The sequence below is a fragment of the Sparassis crispa genome, assembly GCF_003851025.1.
Source record: "Sparassis crispa DNA, contig_000000F, whole genome shotgun sequence".
In the NCBI taxonomy this organism is placed as follows: domain Eukaryota; kingdom Fungi; phylum Basidiomycota; class Agaricomycetes; order Polyporales; family Sparassidaceae; genus Sparassis; species Sparassis crispa.
Window position 1 is genome coordinate 1,547,246 of NW_020939747.1, and position 16,652 is coordinate 1,563,897.

Here is a 16,652-nt window from a genome sequence, read left to right on the forward strand (position 1 = left end):
GCGTATCGAGACTCAGCGCTCAGCCATGACTGTCCTCCTCGACCCCCTAACTCAAACTCTATCGCGTTCTTATGATCTCGGACGTCATGCTCAAATGAAATCTCGGTGCTCAACGGATCATACAAATTCCCTAGAACTGGCAGCGGCGGAAGCTCGCGTTTCGTCCCTACATTATGTCTGGCTCGTCTGTTCCAAGTCTTTCCCAGTGGACTCAGGAGCATCTGAAGGCTGTACTGGACGCCGCGTCCGAGGAAGCGTTTCATACGGCCTTTGACGCCTTCATCTCCAAACACGTCCACATTAACGTCAATGGAAAACATATCACTCGCGAGCAATATAAACAGTTGTTACTTGGCGAGAAGACTTTCGGGACCACTGCAGCTCCATGTACTCTGCTGTTTGAAGCTGTAGTTGAAGTTCCCGCCGACAGTTCTCATCCTGCAATGGTGAGTTGCCTCGTACTGCAATGACGTCACGCTTTCCGCTTACTGTCTATCTGTATTAAGGCGGGCACAGTTGGTTTGTTCTACGAGGCTGTCGTAACTGGGCGGTACGTGGTGTTGGGCGTACCGAACACTAGTACGATCCGTTCATCATTGAACATCGTGTAAGCACCCCCTTCACTCAGCTGGGTTTACTTTGTGACTTTATTCTACAGGATTACCCCCGATACCTCTCTGGCACACGAGGGCACTGGCTATACCCTTGATACTCGCAGGGTGTCGCACTTGAACGAGGTAGTAGTGGATGAAGAAAACCCCATGGTCCACCCCAAGCCCAGGCGCGCTAGTCGACGTACTTCCCTCACTTCCCCTCCCCCAGATGCGAATGCGACCACGATAGTAAGCGCCAGCGCCTGAGGTACCGGATTTCCTTGGCTGCGTGGTTTTCACTGTTGTCATCTCACTGATTCAGGACTCATGTGAACCTCCGGTGTATTAGTACTCTGTACCCGTCCTATATAAGCACTTATCCCCCGCCTGGTCACTGCAAGTACGCCACTGAAGTCAAATTAGTTTCGAACAACTCCACCGAAAATGAGTCATATTGTCTCTCCATTCTCGTTGTGACAGTTGCTACAAGATTTGCGCGCATTGAACGGATCTGAAATCGGCGACAACATGGTGCTTTGTAGGTATTACCTCGATTCCCTCACGAAGTTGTTGTTCTGACGTGATAAATAGTAATGCGATTGCGCTTCCCGAGGTGCAGGTTGACCTCCCAGGGAAGTCGATGCCGTTCCAGAACTGGGGGGCTTCTCTTTGCAGCGTCTCTCGGGATAACTCCATCGCACACTCGTGATCTCCGATGTCACAATGTTGTTCTGTGGATGTAGTGTGACGCCAGCACTGGAATGGACCAACAGCGTCTCGATGGACCGCCGTCCGGCGGTTAAGAACACTCTTTGCCCGCCAATGCCCTGCAAGCACCACTCCCGCACTCATTCACCACAATGTCTGATTCAACAATCAATCCTCCGTCAATTACCCAATGGGCTGAAGAGCACCTTCGGGCGATCTTCAATGCTGTCTCGGAGGATGTCTACGACAATGCATTCGACGCCTTCATCTCGAAACATGTCCATGTCACTGTAAATGGCAGGTATCTCTCCCGCGAGCACTACAAGAGGCTCTTGCGCTTCGAGAAGATATTTGATTTGGCCGCAGCTCCAGCTGAGCTTTCGTTTGAGGGCGTAGTCGAAGCTCCTGCGGACGAGGATCACCCCACTAATGTGAGTAATTTAGTCGTTTCGGCGCGTTCTTATCACTCATGGTAATTAGGCTGGAACTGTTGGTCTTCTGTATAAAGCCGTAGTTGCTTCCAAAGACACAACTTCGAGGGCTCCGACGTCTGATACTGTGCACTCGTCTTTGAACGTTGTGTAGGTACTCCTTGATTAATGCTACAACACCCCGTTCACTTATAGCATCGCTACCAGAATTATTCTGGATAATTTGCTGGTTCCTCCGCCAATTGGATACTTCGATCCACGTAGGGTTTCGCACCTTAGTGAGGTAGTAGTGGTGGACCAGGAGAATCCTGTTATCATGCCCAGTCTCTTGTCCAGTTCTATTACCACCCCTGCGGTCAGTGCCCATGCATGATTTCTACACCTCAGTGAATTCGTTCTCCCGTACCCGCATCTATTCTGCACATTGTGCTGTAATTGTATGAACTTTGTATAAATATTGGGTGCGTCGCTCGGAGGAAACGATGAAGTCATCCGCGCGAACTTTTTGCATCACTTCCACCATGTCTTCAGCAACTGCCATTTCGTGAAATGACTTCTCCCATCGCGCCCTGTCTATCATCAGACATTTCCAATCTGAGTTCGTCACCGTCAGAAGGAGCATTAATCGTTCGGATACGCCGGACTTTGAGGCTTGGTGGCCGGAACTCCACCACAAGCTCGAGACCACCCCCACCGCCTACCCCTCCTCCAGAGCACTCGAACTTTACAAATCATAATCGTTCGCGTTCCACTTCTAGCTTCTGGCGAAATAAGACGAGGCTCACTGCCTTCGAGCGGTTTGTTAACGTGGTAAGGCGGAAGAAGGATGGGCAGGTCGTGTTTCCACCTGCGGATTGGTTTCCGCCAACTCAGACTGTTGATGTTCAAAGTGAAGCAATCCAAGGCACAAGTACCCCCAGTCCTGATCTCGACCACCCCACAGCTGTGCCATTGCCACTCAGTCCCGCATCGCCAGAGTCGAGCGCAGAAGAACATCAACTGGGCGATGTCGGGAATCCCGACCAATTCCTTGCTGAAGGTGGGGAGACACCTCCGGAGCCAACATTCCTCGCTCGCAAGATCCAGACATTGCTGTCTGCCTTCCCTCTGCTCTCTACGAGTGTCCCGGCCACCCCCTCTGACTCTGGCTCTGGTCCCGCTCTTGTGCCATCTAATCTGAATTCTGACTGGAAGTTCGTCTCTTTCCTATCTTCACCATCGGTTATGAACGGCTCGATAGCCAGAGGCAGGCAGAGCGTATGGTCTGTCTTGGACATGCTGCGGGGCACGCCAACGGAGCCGTCTCAACCTGGAGGCTCGGCGACGGAGAAGGGGAAGGAACGAGCCACAGAGGAACAGTCGGACGAGAATGTTCCAGAGAATGACCATTCCAGTATCATGCTATGCGGCCCTCTTCTGCCAACTCCAGAATCAGAGGTCGAGTTCGCACGTTCAGAGATTATTTCCGTGCAGGAGGACGAAGAAGCCCCTACTCCCCGAGACAGGCCAGAAAATGAGATGAAACCTACTTCGGCTGGGAAGGAGGAGAGAATCCATGTCACAAAAGGCTCAGAGAAACTGATATGGCTACCATCCACCACAAAGATATCATTGGAAGTGATGTGGTGGGGATACCGCGTGTAGGTTGCTTCTTGTTTTCGGCTTATTCTACTATTGACTCGGTTCATCCATTACTCTCAGTTATCTTCCTCCTCCAGTTCTCGCACTCCTGGACAACCAACATATCGAAGCGAGCAAGCAAGCAGCTCTGTTGACCGCCGCGCTTAAATGGATCTTAGACCGTGTACCTTCCATCGCTGTGCCCCTGCAGATGCGTCCAGCGTTCAAGCTTTTGGCACATCTCGTGCCGTACCTCGTGTACATTGGCAGTTTTGTGGCTTGGAGCTGGGCTGCGATCAAAGGGTTCGACAAGGGTACGTCCGTCCAGTTATAGGGCATTCTCGAGCTTAATGGGCGACAGGCAATGGTGTTATATTGACTGCTACTTGGCTACTACCGGTAGCTTTGATTCCAGGAACATGGGGGAACCCTGAAACCATGTCTGCAGCACCGGCGGACACCGCAGTATGTGCTTGATTAAGTATATACCCTCCGCCCGCCCGCGTGCAATAGCGAAGTACCAGTATTGACGGAACAGACCTTGACACGACGCTCCTGTAGCAGATTCCGCGACGAATACCTACTGTATCTGTATCGGTACCTGGTCCCCGTTCTTTGTATAAGTCTGCATCAGACACATCTATAACAGGAGTATCTAATTAGAGTCGGACGTTGTGCTTTCTGCATTGAAAAATGTCTTCAACCATTGAGCCTCCTTTTCCATGTCCTCCATCGTGCGTGGCTTTCGGTCATCGTCAGCGTCCACTTTGAGTCGCTGTAGATCTGCAGCCTCTGTGCGTTCTGGGCTAGATTCTGCTATCTTGGTTCGCGCATCGCGTATATCGTGACGCAGTGAGCCTTCGACACTCTCAAGCGCAGGGTAGATGTCGTCGTTGTTCGCGAAACGGTCTCCATGCAGCTTCCTGGGCAGGAGATGGAAATGGACATGCGGAACAGACTGTCCTGCAGCCTTGCCGTCCTTTGCCACGGAAACAGATTGTGAACAGGCATGCAAGGACCCACAAGCCAGTACTCACCTGGCACGCGATGGTCAACCCGTCCGCGCCATACACGCGCTCTATAACCTTTCCCACTTGTTGCACGGACAGCATCAGAGACGAAAGCTCTGGAGGAGTAAGGTCGCCGAGGCGGTGCACCGGACGCGTCGGAATGACCAGTACATCTATGATGGAGGAAGAGAAGGTGAGATTGTCTCCGAGAGATTCCGCCAGTGCTTCTTACGTCCTGGAACGATGGGCTTGAGGTTTACGATGGCATAACTGAGAGTATTCCGGTAGAAAACTTGTCGTGTCACCTCAATGGTGGAGAAGAGCAAGCGCGACATAGCCTATCCAGGAATGAGGCGCAGGTATCCAGACTCCCAAAAGTCGGTGGTTTTCGGGTAATTGGTGAGTTATGTCGCGAAGTTCGTTTGAACGCACATATTTGGCTTGTGCAATAAACCGCTGCATGGACTGTTGGAAGACAGTATGACGAACTACTATGCCAGTGAGCAGCCTCGATGTATGCGCTCTGGGCTCCTTCACCGCGTGACTTCACTGTTGGCTCGTCGTCCTCATAAAACACAATTGGCGATTGCCTGACCTTGCGAGAGGCAGATATTTCCTTGCATTTCCTACTGTATTGCGTGATGGAGATGACAAATGGCAGCCACCAGTCAGATGAACGGTCGCGGTCAGCCTGAGTGAGCGTACGTATCGTGATATGTCTGCGTCTTTGGTGGGGTTGCCTCCAGAGCTTTATTCTGCCATTCTCTCCCAGGTATCCCCTGAAAGCCTCCAGCAGACTGTTCTCGTTCTCACCCGTGCCATCCCGCGTTCACCCATCCCGATCTACCACATCTTCGAGCACGTCCGTCTCAATCATGGTGATCAGGTCTTCCAGCTCTACCGTCGTCTACGCAAGAGCCCCGAGGACGCGGCCTACGTTCGTGACTTCAGGCTAGAATGCTGGACCGTTGATGCAGATATCGTCGTGAATCTGCTGGCGTTGTTGCCGAAGACGATTGAGCTGAGGATCTTCATTGGCCCCAATTTCACCCCAGAGCATTTGGAACTTATATTCGATAAACCGATGGAGAGGCTGCAGTTCCTCTCACTAAGATTTCGGCCATAGTAAGTCGTTGTACATGCCTAATTCATCTTTGACAAATTCTCCCAGCGTCCAACGAGCAACGTATTATCAGTTCTTGAAGGTATGTTTCCTTTCAGTTACTGCTTGCGAACTGCATGCACAATTTTCTGGTAGGGCGCGTATTTTGATTCAACCCTCACCGCATTTTCCCGCTGGCCGTCCTCACATCTTCCTACGCTCTCCATTGTCCAGGACCCTCTGGATCCGAGCATCGCACCTACCAAATTCGCACAACCGCTAGTGTTTTTCCGATTGGATCCACTGTCTACACTTTCGCGTTCTCCCCTCCTCCGGCAGCTCTGTCACTTTCGGCTTCGCATCCCTGCCCGGCAAGCAGCGCGCTTCCTCTACGCCCTTTCAGGCGCACTGCCAAATATCGAGTTGCTGGACATGTCTACATGTAATATATCCGAGGCCGACGTCGAAGGTTTGCTCGGCAGACTAGTGCGACTCAAAGCCCTGGTCCTAGATGGCTGTCCCATCGTAGGTCAAAGGGCTGACGTGCAGGGACAAGATGCAGATGGAGTGGGACAGTGGGCTGCGCTGGGGAAGGCGATGGCACTGGCAGGAGTCAAACACGCAAAAGATCGAGAGAAGAAATTGAAGGCTTGGCTAGAAGCCCATCATGCTCGAACGGAGGCGCGTGAGGCAGCCGAGACTGTCCCAAATCAAGCTGCGCCGAGACGACCGAGACGTGGACGACGCGGTCTTGCGACAGCGACCATCTCCCTCCGTGCATCTCCACCGCAAGACTCCGTAGCGCTACCGATAGTTAACAATATCCCGGACAACGGGCAACCCGTGCCACCTCGAAATCAGAAGATCCGTATCCTCCCCTTTATACCCTCCCTCCGTTTCGTCGCTGCCACTGCTCCGTCTTCAATTGGGTTTGACAAGCATGCAGCACTACGTGCCGACTTTGAAAGAGGGTGGGCCGAAGGCATTGCCCAAATATCTGCTGCTCGCAATCGGCTCAAGCAGAGCTGGAGCAATGGTGTGCGAGTGGTCAAATTCAGCATGGCAGATTCAGAGGATGAGGAGGCTGGCGAAGTCGGCCTTGCAGGTCTGCAAGACATAGGTGACCCTCGAGCGTTTGTGGTCACACTCGGAGGTGGGGCAGGAGGTTCAGAGGACACTGATGTGGATGAAGGCAAGTGTCCCCTGCTCTGCCTCGCTGGACCAGGTCGAAACGGAGGCCATGCTGAGGGTTGCGCACATGAACTTGGCTGGCGGGTGTGGCAGGATGAACTCTGAGTGCGTCATCCATGATACCATCGGACGGTGACTTATTGTATCTACAGTGTACTAGTGCTGCCTGAGATATTTGGTGGCATAGTGTTGCTCTGCATGATTAGGTGAGATACATAAGCGCGCAAAGAATAGTCAATACAACGGGAAAAAATGTTGTACAGCTGGATGCACAGCATCGAGTATCTATAAGAACATGAGCACCATCTAGCTGGATGCACAGCATCGAATATCTAAAGAACATAAGGACCATCTAACCGGATGCACAACATCGAGTATCTAAAAGAGAACAGCTAATCTATAGGAAACCGGAATCTAAAAGAACGTAACCATCTAGTTTCGGCTGCGCCGAGGATAGTGTTCATATCGGTTCTGAGGACGTGGACCAAGCGTCGACACCATAGCGTTGTAATCTCTACAGTCACATGACCGCTCTTCAGGCAAACATAAGTGAATCCTCGCATGGCTGAAGTCGATTATCTGCACGGTGCCGTTCTTTCCTAAGCCAAAATGTTCGTTACGGAGATTGTGGCATATCACATGCGCTGCGTGGATACGCGTCACTGCAGACACTTTACGGCGGCTATGATGTGGTTAGCATAGAATGGGTGGCATTCATGGTGACATGGACGTACTATAGCTCAGAAGGATCGACTTCTGGTAATTCCCTCGACCGCTCGGCCACGAGACAGGCCACCATCATTTCACCGATATGTCCGCTAAACAGGCCGTAGAACTCTGGAACAACATTACCTTGCAACCAAGACAAGTTCTCGACGATTATTTTTGCCTCGTCCACCAATTTCTCTACGTTTGATAGGCCTGTCGCCCACTTCAACGTCACGTCGAGCTGCGGATAGGGGTTAGGAAAGCGACGCTCTACGCAATTTTGCAACTTCGCATGGCAGACACCACGCTCGCCGAAAATGGGATAATTGCTGGTTGTGTCGATAGTGCAGACCCTAGATAGTAATGGATGACGAGCGACGCTGTCAAGTGTTAATCGAAGCGGGTAACCCTCATAATTTAATGAGATGTGCAATATGCATCGGGGATGGTCAGACATCGTGTAGGTGAAATGCGAGGATGATGAGCGCTGAATGGGCTATGAGATATGAGGGGGACGAACAGGAAGAGAGTGAGACTTTATATGCGTCCACGCAGGAAAAAGGCCATCATCTCGTGGCTCGCCTAGCCCCTTCTTAGAAGAGCAAGCAAGAGCGCATGTAGTATCGAGATGTGTGGCAGTGAGTGTGGCGGCAAAGCTGGTACATGAGGATCGGAACAAAGAGGCCATAAAAGAGAGATGAATGCACTGTCCCGTGTAAATCTTGCATTGTCGTGTATTCGTTCGCCGCTCGGTGGAACCTAGTTTGTGGCCGTCCATTGTTCAGAGTGAGTAAACAGGCAAGACTTCGACATGATCAATTGTGATTCAAAACGCAGACAAGACGCAGATTTGTGGCGACCCTTGGTCGTTAGGTCCAGTCATCGGGCTGATTTGCCGTTACTATCGACCAGACCGCAGTAGAGATTGCAACACAATAATGAAAAGTTGAAAACATCAATATTCACCAATTCCCGGTGTACAAGGCAGTGGCTAAAAGTGGGGTTCAACCAGATATCCTTCGCGGTAAAGAGAAGAGCAGACGACAATTATCACCCCTCTGAGTCTACCATTGTGTCCATGGTCAAGCTAAGGCAAAAGAGGGTCAAATCCAGTCGCAGGGCCGCCATAATGTCGTCTGTCACTTACCTCAGTAGGTCTCACCGCAGGTACGCCACTGGAAGAACTCTCAGATACCAAAACGAACTCTCCTGCTGAGAACATAACCACTGAAACCGGCAAGTCATTCATTCTAACCTATATCGCTCGGCCAGGACTACGAGCGGACGATTTGACGGGGGTGTTGCAACCTGAACGCTTTGGTTCCTGTGGCCGCCGCGAGCTTCCCGGAGGTTCGTCTGCCGCTGCATCCAGGGCGGAATCCCTTCCGGCGTATTAATCTCGAGGAGCTGGGGGGAGAGTGACCAGGGGTTGTGGAATTCCGATGTGAGTAGCGGTGTGAGCGGAGTCCAAGTTTGCGGGTCGTATTCGTAGCAATTCGGCAGTGGTCTCGTTCCTATCACCGAACGAAGTGTGAGACTTTCCGAGGCAGGGGAATACTTGTGCGAGACAGGGACGGTGGCAAGATGGACGCACTGGAAGAGAGCGTGTTGACTGAGAAAGAGAGGAATATTGTGGCGGTCGTCGCTGAGTTTCTGCGCACCCGTTGTGGAACCCAATTTCAGGCGGCGTTCGCCAGGGATACCGGGCCACCTCCTGGCGGGCCACTCCATTTTCGACTTGTTCCCGGCGACGACCTTTGCTGCAGCTGGTTTCGTTGACTTTTTGCCGTCTCACTGATCATCGGGCGTGTTATCAAGACCGCAAACTTCGACATACCGGCCGTACAGCGGTAATTCGGGCTGATGCGTTGCTTCATATTTTCACTTTTGATTTTGCGGTTGGAAAATTCTTCGCCGTCTTCTGCTGACTTTCTTGAACGTTTCTTGAGGCTCGCGCTGGTAACTGTCGCTCTTTCGGGTAGCTGGTCGCAAGGAGAAGTACTCACTGCACCGGAGTGCGAAGTGGCCGCACCGATAACTGGATTCAACGGCTTGCAACGCACTCTTTGGACTGCCAGGAACTTGCTACCCGGCGATGTCTTCTCGTCATCGGAGTCGTCTTGTCTTGATGTCAGCCTGGTCTCTTCAAAAAATGGGGTCACACGGAGCGGACAAAGCGTGTTTTGATTCAAAAATGTGAGTCTGCATAAATTCGTCTCGCCTTATGGTGTGTTTCTTGGGGCATTCTGTGTCCCGATCTTGATGGAGTTCTGGCGGAGTGCACAGTCTTTGCCGGTGACGGGTGTTGGTCGGACTGCTCGTTTGCGAGCGTGTCGCATTATACTTGAGGACGCTTGATCACGCTCTTGGTGTCGAAGATATCTTGTGTTGAGGTTTGGATAGCACACAGCACACATTAGTTGGTGGTGGTTCATTGGAAACAGTTCGAATGTGACTCACTGCGCGAGCCCATTGATAAGGGCGTCGGGATGTGACGCGTGACGTGACGTCGGGGTCACGCGCCGGGGCGCGTGGCGCGTGAGTTTCACAGCCCTCGCGGTGGGTCTTGGCAGAGCAGCTGTACTCGCCGTTGGAGGAGTCGTGTGGATGTCATTCAAAGAGTGTCGGGGCCCCGAATACTCGATGATCGTGTCCCGTTGCGGTCCCCAGGACCACAGGCACGCGTTCTCATGCGGGTTGGGCTCCCACTCGAGCGAGGTGGACGGGGGTTTGTGTGTGTTTCTTGAGTGAGTTTCTTGAATTTGTGCAGGTATGTTGGACGTGCTGCATCGCAGAGCGATGTGTGGACCTGAGACAGCGATACATGCATTCAGTGGAGGCTTTACCCGTGCACAACGCGCAATCAGTAATCTGACCGTGCTCGTCGTCGTCTCCCGAATGCCTCCTTATTTGATGCTGACAGCGGCCTGCAAACTCCAGACGATTCCTGCAGGCAGAGGTTGGCATTCGCGGAAGCAAAATACTGATCGCCAGCTGCGCGGAAGTAAATCTAGAGCAATGGCGGCAGTCGCGTCGTTCGAACTGGCGGGGCCGCTAGCCAAATCCAGCGGCCCAGTTCGCCGTTTTACGACATGCCTGCTTCTGCCTTTGATTCGTCCTTTATAGCGCGCAGGCTATGGCCGTAAATGCCCATTTCTCCTTCTCTCCTTCCACAACACATCCTCACTCTCCTTGTTTGTCCACGTCGCTTAAAACGCCTTGCGCATTCACCTTTGTCTGCGCCTTCATGCGACGGCTTGAGCCACCATACCCGTCGTTCACGCTCGTTATGTCTCTACTGAAAAGCGATGTTCTTCGTGCTCCTACCTATCACGATTGGTACCATGCAAACACGAGTTCGCCCGGTTGCCGTGAATGTAAAGACCGTTTGATGGTAAGCTTACTCTCCGTATCCCAAATAGCGTCATCAACACGGGTGCGGTGGTGGGCGTGTCGTAGAAAACAGTAGACTACCGCTACACCGAAGAACCAATGTTTGAAGAGCCGCCTTCAGTGACATTGGTACGTTGCACACTTATTCTGTCCATACTGTTGTCTCATGCAATATTTCTCAGTTTCCACACAGAATTGGCGACGATAATTCAGATGGTGATGTCTCGACTTTAGACTTGAACTCTTCTGTTAGACGTGGGGTGGCGGTCACTGCGTGTCCCGGAGATTCTACGAAGGTTCCTGCAATCGTACAGGCGAGTACTTCGCCGTTTTCTCTTGTCAAAATTTGACTGAAGGTTGCAATATCTAGACCGTCGTTCTCGCGGTCAAACGGAGCTATCGTGCATTGCGTGCACGGAATCCTTCGCGCGGCGATCATTAAGTGCTTGGTCAAAATTGCATCTATCGACAGAGCGTGCTTTCCGGTGATATCGCACGAGTGTTACAAACGCACGTCTTGCATAGTTTAAAAACGTTGGTCTGCTGGCATCTTGGAACTGCTATCTTTTGCATGCTCCACTTGTATCAATATCCCTCTGCATTTCATGTAAATCGTTTCGCACCTCATCGCATTGATAATTTCGCATAGAGCACCCATTCTGACATACGGTTGGGAATGGGCAAATAGATAGGGTATATAAAGTACGTAGTCTCTTGCATATTATACAGGCATTTTCATGGGCCGGAATACCTCGTCAATAACTTTGTCATGTTTGACGCGGAGTGCAGCAAGGTTGTACTTGTCATGTGCATGAACCCTCAAAAGGCTGTTACGTACGGGACAGGGACATCAGATCGTACAGTACCACCTTCAGAACGCGGTAATGGCAGAGTCGTCATCTTCTCAGCAAACGAAACACTTGCATTCTCGCGCTAAACTTGCCTACCAACGATGACAGCACAGACAAACCGCCGCTCTTTGTCCCATTCCTGTGCTCGCCGTTCTCCGAACACCGCCTATTGGACCGACCCATACCCCGAGACGCAATTCGTGTTCGCGATGCTCGCACTCCCGCTGCGCATGTAGCAGATACGTGCGGTAACACAGTCTCCGGTGCACGGCGGGCTCTTGACGGAGCTCTTACCCTGGAAGGTGTTGAACACCTCTGAGACCAGCGTTGTGTTCGCTTCCATTGCTGCGAGTGAGGTAAGCACAAGCAACTAATACAGGGCGCTGAACGAGTACGGACCTTCGGTCACCAGGTGCCACCACGTCGCGTTCAGCGGGTCGTTCGCGCCCCAGGCGATGCTCTCCCCGTACGCCTCCCGGGTGCTGTACTCGAAGTAGTACTCTGGCCCGGCTTCACTCTGGTTGTCGAGCGCCGGGAACGAGTTGACGTTGCTCGCAAAACTGGATGAGGGGATTAACGACAGAAAGGGCTGTGGAGGCCGATAATACTCACGTGTACGCATCCAGGACGTCGAAAGTCTTAGTTCATGGAAGAGATGTGATATGTTAAGCAGCACCAGCAATAACATAGCACGCACCGCGGAGTCGACCTCGTACACACGGAAACCTGAGTTAAGGTTAGTTAGAGGTGTGATGGATGGAGCAATCTGCATATTTCATCAAACTCGGGTTGCGACGTCATTGGCGAGGATAACCACTCACCCAAGCAATCGATAGAGCGTTGTCCGTGCTGATGTTGGTAGCATTGTTCGCGTAGAAGATCTGCAGCTCGTCCTCATGAGTATGACCGAAGAAGACATCTGCAGAACGGCAATCAACTACACGAAAAGAACTTAATGCTTCACCACGCACTCGCGATGACGTGCGGAGAGAAGCGGTCGACGCTGCATGGCCGTTAGCTTGCAACAAGTGGACCACAAAGAAGAGGGTTACATCTGATAGACTGCGCGCAGCTACGTCAGCCGTGACGACGTGGAAAGATATGGACAACTTACAGAGATTGGTGGGGTTCTGCAGAGGGTTGCTGCCATCCCATCCACTAAGGACATGTCCTAGAATCCATGCTGCAGCGCCACATCAGTAACGATGTGATATGGGTTAGTACAAGGTCCGTGACTTGCCTCTCTGGCCCGCATCTTCAGCAGCTTGCAACTCATCAGTCAAGAAGCGGAGCATGCCCGAATTGTCAGACGAAGAGAGGTTCAAATGGGCGAAGAAGTTGGTCCTTAACCGTAATTAGTCTCGTACGTCCGCACAGATACTCGACGATACATACTTGTACCCTAGGTATGAGATGTCAGGTCTGACGCGAGCCGAAAGAACAAAAGTCACGCACAAAAGTCGGTGTTGAGAGTAATGATCCTCAACCCATCTGAACGCGTGACACTGTAAGCCGCATAGTGGGTACGAGCGACCGCAGCTGTTTCCGCGTCAATCCAATTTTCCAACTGCCACAACTCAGCGAGATGGTCATAATCCCTGGACCAAACATCCGCATCAGCTCCGACTACCTACACTAAGCGTGATGCCACTCATACCAGTTGAACTGATCCGTGACGCCGCCTCCAATGTCGGACGGAGAATTCTGTGCCCTGCACGACCAGATCAGTAGACTGCATATAACGACAAGTGAAATCCACGAACTGGCTGTGGGTATCATGGTTGCCCAGCACAGCGTAGACAGGGCCGCTGTTGCTCGGGAGCATCCTTTTCAGCAAGTCGTACAACACAGTCTAGAGAAAATCGTCATTTATACTGGATACATGCGCTCAAATCTCTTGCATACCTCGGCGTACAGGACGGCCTGGCTGATTTCAGGCCCAGAAGTTAGTCATGAAGCATAAAGAAGAGTAGAAGCACGCGTACTCCGAGAGTTCGTTATCGGGATCATGGGCGACCAAGTCACCCGTGTACACTGTAAAGTTGAATCCGGCCTCCTGCGTTCCGGTGAGCACGGGAATCGCCTCAAGCGAGGAAGTGATCAACGAGATGGGGGAGTCACTGGCACGCCTTGTTAGCTAATCGTCCGGGATCATGAAAACGAAGTCGTACCAAAGGTAAGCGCCATAACGCGGAGCAGGCAGGAGAGGCGTGTCAGGACTCTGTACGTTGAAATTATTTGCGCGACAGCACAGACTTGATGTGCAGTTTGCCTCGGACCCAGTAGCATAACCTAGGACAAATATCTGTCAGCGCAATTGTTTAGGCTTTTGACACGGAAGTACGCACGAGAATCGAGGTGCATGTCTGAGAGATGGAGGACCTTCAAACGCTCCCCAGAAGGCTGCTTGGGAGGTGGAAGCGGACTAGGCTTCGGCTTAGCAAACCAAGTGGTCAAGTCTAGAGGACTAGTGGGCGGGCGCGGGCACAGACCAAGGAAGTTCCAGCAAAGAGACTGTGACGCGTGATCAAGAAACCATCCTCTTTCTAGAGAATGGATGAGCAGTCACCTCTCCGTCGTATCCGCCGGCATCCGCGAATGCGGCAACTTGTGTGAGGCTCGAACCAAGGGCGTAGATGCCATAGCTTGTAGCGCAGCTCTTGGAGTAGTTAAAGTACTCGCAGATGCGAACCGCCAGAGTGGGGCCCTCCTCGGGGGCGGCCAAAGAGAGGAATTTTGCGACCTCGAGCGAGGCCTGGCACTTGGCACAGGTGGAGTCGAAGACCGCGCTCTTCGAAATAGAAATGATCTGGGCAACAGCAGCCTCGAGAAGCACCGAAGATGAAGCAGGGAACGGAAGCGGGTGAGGCGACTGGGTATCGTTCTGATGCGAGCTGATGGTCAACTGGTGTGACTGGGAAAGTCAGACATATACTCACGAGAGGAATGGTGTCCGGGTTGGTTAACGCATACGGGAAGATCTCGTGCTATTACAGATGCAAGATGCTTGAGCTCGGCAAGTATAACGTTGCAGTATGCTCACCGTCACCGGGTCCGAGATGACAGGCTGGGGCTGAGCTGCGGTTGCAGTGGGATCATTGTAGTACGACTGGTGAATGGACGTAGGGAAAGGACCTGGAACGGTGTACGCGGAAGGCCCCAGAGAGGACTGTGCCACGACAGAGTGTGCGGCGAGTAGGATGCCGACGAGCTTGACTGTGCACAACATGATGGTGCGCACCACCGCGGTCGAGGACAGGAGAGACGACTCGAATATATAGTTACTCACGGCACGGCCGTTGGCAGAGAATCGAAGATTCCGCGTGAAACGTGCGTCAAGTTAGGCACAACGGAATCCCATTGGAGATCATTGCAGAGGACCGTATATTATTCTGATTACGGAACGGCATTACCTCGCTGGAAGTGCAGCCGAAGACCAGGCGCTCAGTGATATTGTCGTCGGATAATGGTCCAACGGAGCGCCCCAGAGACGAACTCAAGGACAGGACACGTAGGATTCGACTGCAGCGACATTGTAGGCGATGTCAGACTAGTACGGTGTATTTCGCGACTGATCTTCGTCGACATAAGAGAACGATGAGCTGAGCCAGGGCCGAATATTGACCTCGTGCGATGGTTGATGGAAGGCCTCAGGCCCTGAGCACGTTCAATGATGGACGTCACGGTTTCCCCGTTTCATTCACGTCAGTTGCCCAAACAGATCTATCAGTCAATATCGCGGTCTAGTAGGCGCCAGTCTAGTCGACTCACATCCTGCCTTCTCCTGCCTATGTCCTCCTGCGTGGTCCAGTATAGTGCCAATCTTGAGTCCAAACTACGTATTGACCGCTCTCGCCTTAGGATTTGCACTTTGGCGGAAGAACTTCGTGATATCCAACTGCGATGTGCCGATGACGACGGCCACTGGCAGAAGAACGATAAATTACTGGAGTGGAGCAATTCACAGCAATGGGAACGAGATAACTAGCTAGTGAGTACGACGAGACGAACGAGAGCGACGCATTCGAAAGTTACAGAGATGGCAAGGGGATATCCAGGTGCGCTGATGTACAATGTGCAAAAGGGCTAACGGCGAGCAACGACATGCTCGGGATATGTGGATGGAAACGATACTGAACAGAAGCAGGATATAATGTGGTGATAGTCGGGAGATGTGGGTATTGTCCTGACGTCATCGTCACTGTCGATGGTGGTGGTAGCGCTGGAGCCCTGCGCTCAGAGGGGCCGTCGGGCAATTCGACGCCTCCGCATGCCAGTATTTGCAGGATATGCGACAGACCGGCAACGCCGGACATCCCGCCGCTACCTATCCAGTTCTCCCTAGGGTCTTCTTCCGCCTGACCGACTAATGCCTAGCCGCGTCTGCCCGCTGTCTTTGCCTCCCCTCCTGCTTCTTCGACCCCGCAATTTCTGCGGCCCTGATACGGGCCTTCTCTTCCGCAAGCCTTCGCGACTCCGTCCACAATTGCAGAGTATAATCGTGGAGGGACTGGGTGTAGAGAACGAACGGGTCGACGTCCCCTTCGCTCCGTGTGGGCGCGGGATTAGCGGGCGGTGGATTAGCGAACATAATGCGAAGAGCAGTCACAATCGGAAGATGCGATGCGGTAGTCAATACTATGGGTGTGCCGTACACTGAGCGGATGAACTTAGTGGCGCAGAGGTGCGATGGGGAGGAGCGTGTCCTGGTGCGTATCCTTTTATAGTGTTCACCCGGAGTGGGAGAGGAAAAAGAGGGTGCGATTGCGAGATGGCTAGGATGCAGTCAGCTCCACCGCGTCCTCCGCTTCTGCTTGCCGGCAGCCCTCGTTTCCACAGGCCGTGTCCGGCATGGTGGTCCGGTGGGTTGCGGACGCCCAGCGGCTTGCCAGGAAGTCTCCACCCTGAGGCTTGTTTCCTCGCTTTTAATAGGCCCGTCGCTATACCCCCCCTTCGTTCTATCACTACATGAATTCCCGCCTTCCGGACCACTCTAAATTCTTCTGTGGTCCCCGAGCCTCGAGGTGGGTTCTCGCCGGTGGATT

At 52.5% G+C, this 16,652-nt stretch overlaps 9 protein-coding genes across 9 annotated transcripts; 5 read left to right on the forward strand and 4 right to left on the reverse strand.

Moving 5' to 3' along the window:
• Positions 1-173: 173 nt before the first annotated feature.
• Positions 174-860, forward strand: SCP_0105220 (hypothetical protein; the record flags this gene model as incomplete). Its single annotated transcript, XM_027752754.1, has 3 exons — positions 174-446; positions 507-607; positions 659-860. The coding sequence occupies 3 exons, from the start codon at positions 174-176 to the stop codon at positions 858-860; spliced, it is 576 nt and encodes a 191-aa protein (XP_027608555.1).
• A 593-nt stretch (positions 861-1,453) lies between these two features.
• On the forward strand, positions 1,454-2,105 carry SCP_0105230 (hypothetical protein; the record flags this gene model as incomplete). Its single annotated transcript, XM_027752755.1, has 3 exons — positions 1,454-1,732; positions 1,782-1,882; positions 1,940-2,105. 3 exons carry the CDS (start codon positions 1,454-1,456, stop codon positions 2,103-2,105), a joined length of 546 nt encoding a protein of 181 aa, XP_027608556.1.
• A 176-nt stretch (positions 2,106-2,281) lies between these two features.
• SCP_0105240 (hypothetical protein) lies at positions 2,282-3,829 on the forward strand (the record flags this gene model as incomplete). Its single annotated transcript, XM_027752756.1, has 3 exons — positions 2,282-3,372; positions 3,434-3,666; positions 3,714-3,829. 3 exons carry the CDS (start codon positions 2,282-2,284, stop codon positions 3,827-3,829), a joined length of 1,440 nt encoding a protein of 479 aa, XP_027608557.1.
• Positions 3,830-4,007: 178 nt separating this feature from the next.
• Positions 4,008-4,697, reverse strand: SCP_0105250 (Bis(5'-nucleosyl)-tetraphosphatase [asymmetrical]; the record flags this gene model as incomplete). Its single annotated transcript, XM_027752757.1, has 3 exons — positions 4,008-4,331; positions 4,390-4,535; positions 4,595-4,697. 3 exons carry the CDS (start codon positions 4,695-4,697, stop codon positions 4,008-4,010), a joined length of 573 nt encoding a protein of 190 aa, XP_027608558.1.
• A 380-nt stretch (positions 4,698-5,077) lies between these two features.
• On the forward strand, positions 5,078-6,760 carry SCP_0105260 (hypothetical protein; the record flags this gene model as incomplete). Its single annotated transcript, XM_027752758.1, has 3 exons — positions 5,078-5,487; positions 5,534-5,567; positions 5,621-6,760. The coding sequence occupies 3 exons, from the start codon at positions 5,078-5,080 to the stop codon at positions 6,758-6,760; spliced, it is 1,584 nt and encodes a 527-aa protein (XP_027608559.1).
• Positions 6,761-8,608: 1,848 nt separating this feature from the next.
• Positions 8,609-9,094, reverse strand: SCP_0105270 (hypothetical protein; the record flags this gene model as incomplete). The annotated part of the gene is made up of 1 exon (XM_027752759.1): positions 8,609-9,094. The coding sequence occupies one exon, from the start codon at positions 9,092-9,094 to the stop codon at positions 8,609-8,611; it is 486 nt and encodes a 161-aa protein (XP_027608560.1).
• A 1,516-nt stretch (positions 9,095-10,610) lies between these two features.
• Positions 10,611-11,198, forward strand: SCP_0105280 (hypothetical protein; the record flags this gene model as incomplete). Its single annotated transcript, XM_027752760.1, has 4 exons — positions 10,611-10,757; positions 10,823-10,885; positions 10,939-11,070; positions 11,127-11,198. The coding sequence occupies 4 exons, from the start codon at positions 10,611-10,613 to the stop codon at positions 11,196-11,198; spliced, it is 414 nt and encodes a 137-aa protein (XP_027608561.1).
• Positions 11,199-11,773: 575 nt separating this feature from the next.
• Positions 11,774-14,836, reverse strand: SCP_0105290 (hypothetical protein; the record flags this gene model as incomplete). The annotated part of the gene is made up of 20 exons (XM_027752761.1): positions 11,774-11,952; positions 12,007-12,167; positions 12,220-12,245; positions 12,305-12,373; positions 12,429-12,526; positions 12,579-12,610; positions 12,660-12,669; positions 12,722-12,790; positions 12,848-12,951; positions 13,003-13,009; positions 13,063-13,205; positions 13,265-13,318; positions 13,371-13,459; positions 13,513-13,534; positions 13,593-13,727; positions 13,779-13,899; positions 13,956-14,121; positions 14,177-14,491; positions 14,547-14,594; positions 14,651-14,836. 20 exons carry the CDS (start codon positions 14,834-14,836, stop codon positions 11,774-11,776), a joined length of 2,034 nt encoding a protein of 677 aa, XP_027608562.1.
• A 1,137-nt stretch (positions 14,837-15,973) lies between these two features.
• On the reverse strand, positions 15,974-16,198 carry SCP_0105300 (hypothetical protein; the record flags this gene model as incomplete). The annotated part of the gene is made up of 1 exon (XM_027752762.1): positions 15,974-16,198. One exon carries the CDS (start codon positions 16,196-16,198, stop codon positions 15,974-15,976), a length of 225 nt encoding a protein of 74 aa, XP_027608563.1.
• Between the last annotated feature and the right edge of the window lie 454 nt (positions 16,199-16,652).